At 39.1% G+C, this 12,104-nt stretch overlaps 1 protein-coding gene across 1 annotated transcript in view; it reads right to left on the bottom strand.

Annotated features, from left to right (window-relative positions):
• Positions 1-4,121: 4,121 nt before the first annotated feature.
• Positions 4,122-12,104, bottom strand: part of NRCAM (neuronal cell adhesion molecule) — a 92,263-nt gene continuing 84,280 nt past the window's right edge. Inside the window, exon 30 of the mRNA XM_007944281.2 lies at positions 4,122-4,359. Coding sequence (XP_007942472.1) covers positions 4,122-4,359 — 238 coding nt within the window. The remainder of the gene's footprint in view (positions 4,360-12,104) is intronic.

The raw sequence follows: 12,104 nt of genomic DNA, 5'->3' as shown, positions 1-12,104 counted from the left end.
CCCCGCCCCCAGCCCCCAGCCCCCAGCCACAATCCAGCTCACCGTGCCCCAAGCTTACTCTCTAGAAGTTGTGAACTCATCAGAGAAAGTTGCGAATTTCATTTCTCCTACTGCCGCAGATAAATAATCGATTTGTAAACTGTTAGACCAGAGGACCTAAAGTGCTTGTACTATTTTGAGTAGCTGTTTTTGTCCTGCAATAAGATTTCCTGTGTGCTAATTGGGAGCTGGAGCTCTGGTAGCATAGTGGCTAAGGCACTTGACTGCTAACCAGAAGGCTGGCGGTTCAAACCCACCAGCCACTACTCGGAAGGAGGATGGGGCAATCTACTCCCGTAGTGATACTGCCTCGGAAACCCAAGGAGGGGTTGCTAGGAGTCGGCTCTGACTCCATGGCACATAACAACAACAACAATTGGGAGCTCTGGTGGCATAGTGCCTAAGGCATTTGATTGCTAACCAGAAGGCAGGCGGTTCAAATCAGCAGCCACTCCTCAGAAGGAAGACTGAGCAATCTACTTCCGTAGAGATACCACCTCTGAAACCCCAGGAGGGGTCGTTAGGAGTCGGAGCCGACTTGCGGGCAGTTTGCTTTTTTTTGGTATGTGCTGATTAAAAGCACGGGGGCCCTCTGGTGGTGATTTATAGAAAAATCTTACAGGAAGGAGAGATTCGCTTAGTTGGTTGCTGTGTGTCCACGAGTGGATTTCAACTCACAGCGACCCCACAGGACAGAGTACGACTGCCCCCATAGGGTTCCCAAGGCTCCAGTGTTTACAGGAGCAGATCGCCAGTTCTTCTTTCCTGCCGAGCCTATGCTAGGTTCGAACTGCATTCCTTTCAGTTATCAGTCAGTCAAGTGCCTGCTTAATCTCGCACCACTAGATCTCCTTTCAGGTGAAGAGAATTCTCACTCAGTGCCTGTATTCCATTCCCTTGACTCCACAAGCCATTCCCCAAATCAACCATTAAGAGTAAACCAGGGCATTGTAAACCATCTGAACAAGAAGGCATTGCTGGAGCAACGCATTGCCTTGGTCAGGCTCCAAAACACCGTGACTGGTGGTGATCACAGCCGGTGGACCGAGTCTGACCCTGAGGAGGGGCAGGAGACAGTCTTCAATTTGCTCCCCTCAGTGAGTGCACCAAGGCCCCCCGGGGAGGGGCAGAAGAACTATGCTTAATATGGCATTTTACAGTTCACTTACGTAACACGGTGCTATCGGAATAGTGTGGAGGGAGGGGAGCTCCGTGCCAGCAGAAGGGCTCTGTGTGTGTGTGTGTGTGTGTGTGTGTGTGTGTGTGTGTGGTGGGGGGAAGCTGGAACCAGGAGAATGGTGAATAAGCGGCTGGTGGCAACACAAGGAAATTATTCAGATCTCAGCCGTTGAAGGAGCTAGACAGGTGTGAGCCAATTAGAAGAATGGGGGTAGAGAGAAGAGAGTGGACGGTGTGCAAAGGATATTTGTAAATGATCAAACTGTCTCATTAAGCAGAAGTTCAGATAATCCAAGCAGCTTGTGCCTGGGGAGGGTGAAGGCCCAGGCAAGCAGGAGAGAGAGGGCTGAGGAACAGCAGCTACCAGGGAACCTGGCCTGTGGAGGTCAGGCTGCAAGGGCAGGCAGGCAGGTGGACAGGGTGGCATCTAAGGCACTTCTGGATTTCTCAGACCTTTTCTCTCATAATATCTCTGCCTGCTTTTCAGTAAATATTTTTTATTGCCCCTTATTTTATTCCGTTTCATATTATGTTTAGTTCTGTGTTTAATTTTCTTTGCATAGAATATAAAGGCGTAAGGTTTTATGCCTTATAAATTTTTTTTAAAAATTGGCAGTATTTTTAAATATTAGGAAATTTATGTGTGAAAAAGTTAAAAAAAGTCACCAAGAGATGAAGATTGTTTAATAATTACTTTTTTTATGGAAATCCATTCACATTTGCCTGTACTGTTACACGTATCACCACTTAGACATCCACACACCACTAGGAACATGAGAAATTACAAAAGAGAGAGGGACTTTTAAAACCACATTTAATTTTCAATACAAAATCTGTTGCACGATTACAGAAGTGGCCGCTCGTGTACAGATAAATTCAGCACCTGCTATTGTGCAACAGTACAAACTTTCAGCACTCCCCAAAACACTGGCAAATTGAAAGGAACTTTTATCTTTATGCTCTCTGATGCAAAGCAAGCCTGTTTTGTCTTTTTGGATTTCCAATGGATAGGTTGATCTGGGAAAAGCGAATAGGGAGACCTGGAAGTATTTAGGGCCATCTTTACCTGGAATTACTACAAAGTGTGCTTTACCTAAATATATGAAAGCTGCCAGGTGATTACACCTATTGTGTCTTATAGAAAAAGATTTCCACTTCAGAAACCAGCTGTCACTATGTAGAATAGTTCACTATATCAGTTTCACAGCAAAACGGGGAAAATAAACCAACAAAAAAAAGCAAACCCAAAAGGTATTTAAGTAGATGCTTTCCAATCCCATGCACTCCGTTAACTAGCTTACTTCCTATACAGTACAGCATAAACATTGTTTGCATGTTTATTTGTATGTAACACCTATAAGCAAATAGCATCTACACTTTAAGTGTATTTACAAATTCAACAAAATATCTACATATAAAAAGCTTTACTTAAAATTAAACTTGATGCAAGTTATGAGAAACCAATTTATTGGCAAATGAAACTGAGCATTTCTTCAACCATAGGTTGGTATAGAATTTCATATTTGGAGGTAAACCATTGGATATATAGCATTCATGAATATGATAGACTATACATATATTTATTTTTGAAATTGCGGCTGTAATCATTTTGACTGTTGGCCTTGTTATCACTTGTCAGATTTCTTAGATCTGGAATGTGTAAAAGCAATTTGCATACACATTGTTTAATGCTGCAGAGAGTTCCAAAAGCTACCACCTAGGTAAAGATTTAGAGAATAATTTACTACTGTCGGCATGCTGTTGTATTTTTTTGTTTTTGGAATAACTGAAAATTTTGTTTTCTACCAAGTTGGCATCTTTCTTACTGAATTTGACTTGTTTTAATGGAAACCATAAAATCATCATGTGTTCCAGATGGTGATAAAGCTTTTCTTCTTATGTTTATGGAAAAAAAAATGCTCCTTAAAATAAATTGTCTTCTTGTTATTATTATTGTTTTCACATTTCCTTTTTTCAGCATTGCAGTTTTCATTACCTTTGCTTTTTAAAAGTTACTTCTAGACCATGCCAGTAATCTAGGACTTCGGGCTGACTGTACTGGCTAATACAGAAGGTAGGCTGTCATGGAATGTTTATTGGCTGAAGGCACTGCATGTATCTTGCCTGTGTCTTCTGGAATAATTTTTGAAACTGAATTTTAGTTTCCAATTCCTTCAGGATGGCACAAGTGCCAAACTGCAATGCACATTGTTTATGCCTGGAGACAATCAGACATCGAGATGATGTAAAAAGTCCAACATTGTGCTGCTGTCATATCTGGCAGATTAAGAAGGCTACGAAGTAACAGGAGCCAAGAGCAGGTAACAGAGTCTCAGTAAGCATCAGCAAATGCAACTGTCATAATTAACTCATTTAGCAAGTATATACTGTACATACGGTTCCTAACAGTCTCCCAAAAAGACTACAGCTAGACATAAAGTCACCAATTGCACAACAATGTCCACAAAGACATTGAAGTTCTAGAAAATACTACAGTAACACTCTTGACAATGAAAACGGAATTCATATATAGGGGTTCAGCAGAGGACAGTATATCAACAAAGTATCAAACCATGTATGTCCTTTAAATGTGTAGCATTTTTCATGCATCATATTGAACTGTATCCGTAAGAGGAAATAACATGATCTGCTGCTGATGATATATTATTTGACCAGTTCTGAGGAAATCAGGAATACCCATATTGAACAAAAAAAGTATGCATTTTGTATCCCAGTTCACGTTAACATGTCATTTAACTTTCTTGCTCTAATTGTTCTCATAATAATAACATACAGTAGAAAATATATTTTCTGCCTATATGTTCACAGTATGAGAAGACTGACAACCAAGTGCTTAAGATAAACATTCTAGAGAAATGGGACATTGGCAAAGAGCTTAAAAATTAAACAAAGGAATTCATGGCGTTGACGGGAGAGGGCGCCTCTGAGCTTTCATTTCCTTCAGCTGGTTCCTTCTCTTTCTTACCGCTGTATTGTCCTATAAAGGAGCCATCTTCGTTGAACTGGCCGTTCACCCCCTCTCCATAGTCAACTAAGCTATCATCACTGTCTTCCTTTTTCACAGTTCTGTCTGAAGGTGTTCGACTTCCTTTTTTTAAAGGCTTGTGGTCTTCTGCATCACTGGAAAAAGAGAAAACATTTTTGTTAAGACTGGCATTTAGGTAAGGCTTTTTGTTTGTAAAGATCATGCATGCAAATCATGATAAAGCGCATGGAGTCTTGGGCTCCTCCCACCATATCTAATTGTACGTTGACTCCAATTACTAGAATATGGTTGGGATGAAAATCAGGTGCAGAAATGGTTTAATCATGAAGTCTTCAGGAGAGTGGATGGCTTCTTATTGCACATGTCAATTTTGGTGACAGATTCTGACTTGTGATTTGAAAGCAATTCAGAAATAATCACAAGTATTATAAAAGGAAGAATTGGAAAAAGTTGAAAATAATCACTATTTTGAATTCAAAAGGAGGTAACAGCTTATGGCAAGAAGAGAAGTTAGTATGTTAAACTGCTTAATGTCTCTGATTCCTTGAGAATGAATGGAAAATGATTTTGGTTAAATATGAAATATGGATTATTTTTTTCCCCTGAGCCAGAAGGTGAAGCAAAATCCTGCATTTCAAATAATTTTGTTATTGAGTGCAGGCCAGACTTACAAACTTCAACCTTACCTTTCAAGAGACCTACAAATTCCATTAAAAGGATGCAGAAGAAACAAATGAAAATAGCCTAAGAAGAAAAGCAAAATCCTTATACTGATAGTATACAATATATATATATATATATATATATGTTCTTTTTTCTGAAAGAATTTTAGTTAATAGGTAAAGATTCATTAATTTGGAAAGAGACACAATTTGGTTTAAAAGCCCTGGATTTGGACAACTAGTGAATGTCAGTATATTCTAAATATGTAAGTGGTCAAACAAACAAACAAACACCATCCTTTCTTGCACTCATCTTTGCTTCTTGACTCCCTTCTCTCATGTGTGTATGCAGCCTAGTTATGTTGGCCAGGAATCTGAGGGGTATAATTTAATAAAACCTTATAGGATGCTTTTTCCCCCCTTATTTATTTGTTGAGTCCTCTAAGCCAATCACAGGAAGCCAAAGAGGAATCACTATGTTTTAGAACATTCACCTGTGTGGTGATGTAACCAGGTATGCACACTCAGCTATTATTTAAAGGTAACATTCAGTAAAAAAGAAAATTAAAAAAAAAAAAAGACAATGGCAGAGTCCAATATTTTATTTTCTGTCATATAACAAAAAAAGCCAGGCAAAATAACAAACATACACAATATTAGTAAAAAAAATAAAAAGGCTTAACATAAAAAATAGGTTGCTTTAGCTTTAGTAGTTCACCCACCAATTTGTGCTTGGACTTTATTGTTCCTTCCCTTTCAGACAGTGACTTTTTTCTAGCCAAGATACAAACATTTCAAGTTACACAAATATTTTAGCTATTTTTTTTCAGTAATTCATAGTAGGGTTTTCAATTTTTCTCCAAGGAGAAAATCTCAAGACTAGAAAATAATGCTAACTTAATACTACACTGATGTATGATGTTAAGAATGAACTGGTTCAGTGATACACAAGTTCTTGTCACAAGATGAATAAACAGTATTACCTTCACGGCTAGTGAACACCTGGGGAGGTATCACAGCATCTTGTGGTGGTCCGTGTTTGGGACGTTTCAAGGGACATAGCATACAGTGTCCATCCTGTTAGAAGAATTGCTTACATAACATCTATGAAATGTAATCACTGTCTTCTAGGCTTTCCTTGAATAATTCTTGTGAAATATTGCTCATGACTTGAGGAAGGAGCTAATTCTGCTGAAGTGTTCAATAATGAATATAGAATTTTGTCACCTGGATCCCAATAATTAGTCATAATCTGTTTTGTAGAACTACTATCCCAAGGGACACATTATAGGAAATTCTAGTCAACGGCATTTCTTTGACCCAGCCCTCTATCTATCCATCCATCCATCCATCCATCCATCCAATAATTCTTCATTGAGTGCCTACTCTAAGACAGGTATTGTTCTAGGCACTGGGAATACAGCAGCAAACAAGACAGTTCAAAACCCCTGACTTCATTGAGCTTACATTCTAATGGGGGAAAAGACAGACAATAAATAATCAACATAATAAAAAATTAGTTTTATAGACTGTTAGGAAGTGATTAGTGCTATGCAAAATATAGAGGTGAGAAAAGAGGACTGAAGGTGTCAGGAGGGAATGATGGAGGGTTGGAATTAAAACTGGATGCTCAGGGAAAGCCTCATTAAGAAGTGACATCTGATCAAAGACTTAAAAGAGTTGAGTTATCCGGGTGGATAGCTGGAGGGAGCATGATCCTGGCAGGGAGAAAGCAGTGCAAATGCCCTGAGGTAAGAGGAAGCCTGGCATGCTCAAAGCATGGAAAGAGCTTGGTTGGAACTGAACAATGAGGGACTGTAGTAGGAGTTAAGACAAGAAAGGTAATGGGGCTAGATCAAGGCCTTGTAGGGCATTGCAAGGATTCTGCCTTAGCTCTGAATCCAGTGGAAGCCACTAGAGGTCTTCCATAGATAAGCATCATGATCTGACTTGACATTTTAAGAGGGTTAGTCTGTCATCAGTGTTGGGAATAGTCTCTAGAAGGCAGATCTGTAAACTACAGCCAGGTTGGGTCCGACTCAGTCAATTACATAGTAGCTAAGCCTACTTTTGCACTATAACAGCAGAATTGAGTAGTTTTAGCAGAGACTTTATGGATCATAAAGTACAAAACATTTACAAGAAGTGTTTGCTGACCTCTATTCCAGAAGTTCAAGAAAGATTACTACAACAACTCAGGAGTGATTTGGACCAGAGTAGAAGAGCTGAGTTGGTCAGATTATGGATGTATTTTGAAGGTAGAGCCAACAGGATTTTCTGATGGATTGGATGTGGAATGATAGAGAAAAAGGAAAAACAAGGATGAAGCCAATATTTTTGGCCTGAAAACTTCTTAGCCATAACCAACACCTTGAGGGAATGAGTCCCTGGGCCTGCAGACTCAGGGCCATAGTCGCAGGGGACATCAAGTTTGGCTGGCATAAAAGTCCATAAAGAAAATGTTCTACATCCTACTTGGTGAGGAGTCACTAGGTCCTTAAAAGCTTATGAGCAGCCATCTAAGGCGAAACTATTGTTCACTTCTTGTCTGGAGCAAAGAAGAGTGAAGAAAATCAAAGATGCAAGGAAATACTTAGTCCATGGGACTAGCGGGCCACAGGAACCTCAGCTTCCATGACCCTGAGACCAAAAGAACTAGATGGTGCCCAGCTACCACTGCCAACCACTGTAAAAGGGGTCACAATAGGAGATCCCGGATAGAGTGGGAGAAATATGTGGAACAAAACTCAAAATAATAACAAAGACCAGGCTTACTGGCCTGACAGACACTGGAAGAACCCCCAAGACTATGGCCTTTAGTCATTTTTCAAGCCTGGAACTGAACTCACCTCCATGGCTCAACTTTCACCCAACAACAGACAGGTCTACGAGGTGAACAACACCACCAGGGAGGCATGCACTCCTTAGCACAGTTAACAGCAAGCGATCAGAGAGGCAGCATTTGCCCAGGGATAAAATGCAGCAGGAAAGAGGGAGGGGAAGAACAGAAAGGGGACAAAGGGAAATGGCAACCCCAGGCAGGGAGAAGGAGCAGTGTGGGACTGCAACCAATGTCACGAGACAAAATGTGTGTGAACTCTTGAAGGGAGAGCCAATTTGCTCTGTAACTTTTCACCCAAATCATAATAAAAAAGAAAAAAAAAGAAAAAAAGTTAAGAAAGATTTTTGGTCTGAGCAAGGGAAAGGATGGAATTGAGATTTATGGGAAAGAAGTTTATAGTTCAGTTTTAGACATGTTAAGTTTGACATGCCTCTCAGAGGGACCATTTCTCCAATCATTCTCTGAGGCTAGAACACATTGATATATACACCCAATAAGAACACTTTGAGAAAGGAGAATTATAGGCTAATCTCATTCATAAATATGTTGTTGTTATGTGCCATTGAGTCAGATCTGACTCATAGCGACCCCTCCTTGGGTTTCCAAGGCAGTATCACTACAGAAGTAGATTGCCCAACCTTCCTTCCGAGGAGTGGCTGGTGGGTTTGAACCTCCAACCTTCTGGTTAGCAATTAAGTGCCTTAGGCACTATACCACTAGAGCTCCTATTTATAAATATAGACCAAAAAAATAAATAAATAAAAAATCTGAAACAAATGAAAAGGAAATAAATTTAGCTATCTACTAAAAAGATAATATATCATCACCATGTTAGGTTTATTCCAGAATTGCAAGTATAACAACAATAACTAATCCATGTAATGTACCATATTAACAGAAGAAAAGAGACAAATCATGTGATCAACACCATAGATTTACAAAGAGGCATATGGCTAATTCCAACATCCATTTGTGATAAAAAATTTTAACACAGTAGGAATAGAAAATAAATCTGTTATTCTGATTGAGGTATCTATAAGAAATCTAGAGTAAACCCATCTTTGATGGTGAAAATGTTGAAAACTTTCTGCTTGGATAAGAAATAATAGTAGGGTTGGCTGTTATCACCACTTCTGATCAACAGTATTTTGAAAATACTAAGCAGTGTGGTAAGTAAAAGAGACAAAAGGCATAAGTGTGAAAAAGAAACTGTCGTGATTAATAATTGATATAACTGTGCATGTAAAAAATCCAAAAGAATCTTCAGGCAAGTATTAGAACTAATAAGAGAGCTTATTATTGTTGCTTGATATAATATTAGCATAAAAACCAGTCATATACTATGTATTTGCAAAAAAGTTAAAAAAGAAAATTTAAAAAAATTATTCCCATTATGAAAGCATAAACATGTGATATGGGAATAAATCTAACAAAAAAAAAAAAAATGTGTAGGAAAGGAGCCACCAGAATGGAAATACTGAGAATGTTCATGCATTGGGAAGAATGTAACCAGTGCCACTGGAAACATGTGTAGAGATTGTTGAATGGGAAGCTAAACTGCTGTGCAAACTTTCACTGAAAACACAATATTAAAAAAAAAAAAAAAAGATGTGTAAGACCTCTATGAAAAAAAAGCTATTAAAAAAGACCTAAATAAGTCTGGAATTGAACACACACCTGTGGCTTCCAGCCAAACAATAGACAGGCATATCAGTTGAGCATTTCCCTGAGGTAGATAAACTGCTTGGAGAGAATAAGCATGAGAGAAAGAAGGGCTGCTCAGACACAGGGAGACAGCTCAGGGGGTAGGAGTGCATGGAGGGATGGACACAGGGAAGAGGTAACTATAGGGAGGAGGTGGGAGGGGAGATGTTGCATTGTGCTAAATTGTGGTCAATGTCGTGAGACAAAGTGTATGTGAACTGCTGTATGGAAAGTGTATTTGCTCTGTAAATTTTCACCAAATCACAATAAAAACATAAAAAAAGACATAAATAAATAAATGGAAGGAGCTCTGGTAGCATAGTGCCTAAGGCACTTGACTGCTAACCAGAAGGCTTACGGTTCAAATCCACCAGCCATTCTTCGGAAGGAAGGTTGGACAATCTACTTCCGTAGTGATACTGCCTTGGAAACCCAAGGAGGGGTCGCTATGTGTTGGGTCCGACTCGACGGCACATAACAACAACAAATAAATGGAGGAATATACTAGTGTATGGACAGGAAGATTAAACTGTGGTAAATATGTCCCTCTTCTCCATACTGCTCTTTAGAATTCATTTCCAATAAAAATCCAGCAGGTTCTTCTGTAGACCTTGACAAGTTGATTCTAAAATGTATCTGTAAATGAAAAGGGCCAAGGAGATCTAAAACTTTTGACAAGAAGGACCAAGTTGCAGGACTTGACTTACAGACATCAAGACCTCTTACGAAGCTGCAGTATCAAGATGGAGTCCCTGCGTAGTGCAAATGATTAATGTGCTCATTGGCTATTTGCAAAGTTGGAGGTTTGAGTGCACACAGAGGTGCCTTGAAAGAAAGGCCTGGAGATTTACTTCTGAAAAATCTTCCATTGAAAACCCTATGGAGCACAGTTCTGCTCTGACATACATGGGGTTGCCATGAGTTGCAATCAACTTGATAGCACCTGGTCATGGTGGGTAGTATTAAGACGGTGTAGCTTTAGTACAGGAGCTCTGGTGGCATAGTGCCTAAGGCATTTGACTGCTAACCAGAAGGCTGGTGGTTCAAACCCACCAGCCACTTCTGGGAAGGAAGACTGGGAAATCTACTTTCATAGAGATACTGCTGCAGAAACCCAAGGAGGGGTCGCTATGAGTTGGAACTGACTCCATGGCAGTGAATTTGGAATTTTGGTAGTTTTGGTGGAGAGATAGACAACTCAAGTAGTGGAACAGAATACAGGGCTCTGATATAGACCCCTGAATATAGGGACAGGGGTGGGAGCTCTTTTTGTTCGCTTTATTCCCACATCATATTTTTATGCTACTACACTAGAATCATTAAAATATTTTTTTCCAATTGTTTGAAGCTAAGTAGAAATATAAATGACTTTTATATAAGTTTTTTCCTAAGCAACATTACTAAAGTCTTATTAATTATAATATTTGTCTGTAGATTCCTGTGGAATTTTATAGCCACAATCCTATCAATCATGAATAATGACCACTGAAGAAAAACCTCCCTGGAAGCTTCCATTTCAGCTTAATTGATGATAACAGTGGATGAGAGAGAATCTGAGGGCAACATGGACCACGTTTGAAAGAACAGAAGTAAAGGAGTAGGGTAGTCTATCCACAAACAGATTTTTTTCCAGGAAAAGCTGTTGAAAGGCAGCAATATATTTTTAAGACTAGTTTTTGAAAAATGCAGTATGATGTAACATTGTACTTTAACATTTGGAATCTGGCTAAATGAGAAAAAAATTAATAAAAGGCACCAGAACAGTGCCTGACACAGGGTTTGTGCCCAACAGATGTAAGTGTCCATCCCCTGGCACACTTCTCTCTTCTAGGCGCCAGCACAGAGGTATTTTATTTCTAAGGAGTACACGTGCAACATACACACACACTTAGACCCTTCCAGATGTGCTGAGGGCTATCAGTCTGTTAAAGCGCTGCATTAGTGTTTGCCTTTTTCAACTCAAAGGTGGATTTTTTGATAAAATAGCAAATGAATTGCATTTGACATTGTGACAAAAGAAGTTGCCTTGCCAAGTTTAAGTGTGAAAGGGTAGTTTCCCAAATAAGAGTAATTTAAAATTTATCAAAGTCATATGCTTATTTAAGTACATAGTATTCAAAGCTTTACCAAAAAAAAAAAAAAAAAAAAAAATCCACATTTTAATGAGAACTTTTAAGTATAGGAGGTACAGAATGTCAAACCTTTTTTTTTTTCCATTCCACATAAGTCATCCTGCATTATAAACAGCTATGAATATATTAACACTTATAATATATTCATGAAGAAAGTTGGTTGTGCAGTAGAAAGACACAGTCACATCATAATACTAAAACTCAACTCCTACATCCAGTCCTTCCTCTGGGAAGACTTCTTGTACCACCCTCCTTCGAGTTGGCACTTGGCTTTGGCTTCCTGATCTCACTCAGTTGGCACTTGAGGTGTATCCCTTTCATTGCACTTGCCACACAATCCTTAAATTGTTCTTTTTCTTTATTGTATCCCTCACTACATTATAAAATCCCAGTGTGTGACCATGTTCTGCTGGTTTTTACATCCCCAGGGCCTGGCATGTAGTGGGCACTCGATAAGTATTGGTTGAATAAATTCATTGTGAAAACTAATACTGGAGACAAGGGGTATTTTAGAAATTCCTGAGAATTCTAACACTAAA

The sequence above is a fragment of the Orycteropus afer genome, unplaced genomic scaffold (assembly GCF_000298275.1).
Source record: "Orycteropus afer afer isolate SDZICR_OR568_19922 unplaced genomic scaffold, OryAfe1.0 scaffold00007, whole genome shotgun sequence".
Classification (NCBI taxonomy): domain Eukaryota; kingdom Metazoa; phylum Chordata; class Mammalia; order Tubulidentata; family Orycteropodidae; genus Orycteropus; species Orycteropus afer.
Note: the sequence above shows the minus strand (reverse complement) of the source record. Positions and strands in the feature narration are given on the sequence as shown.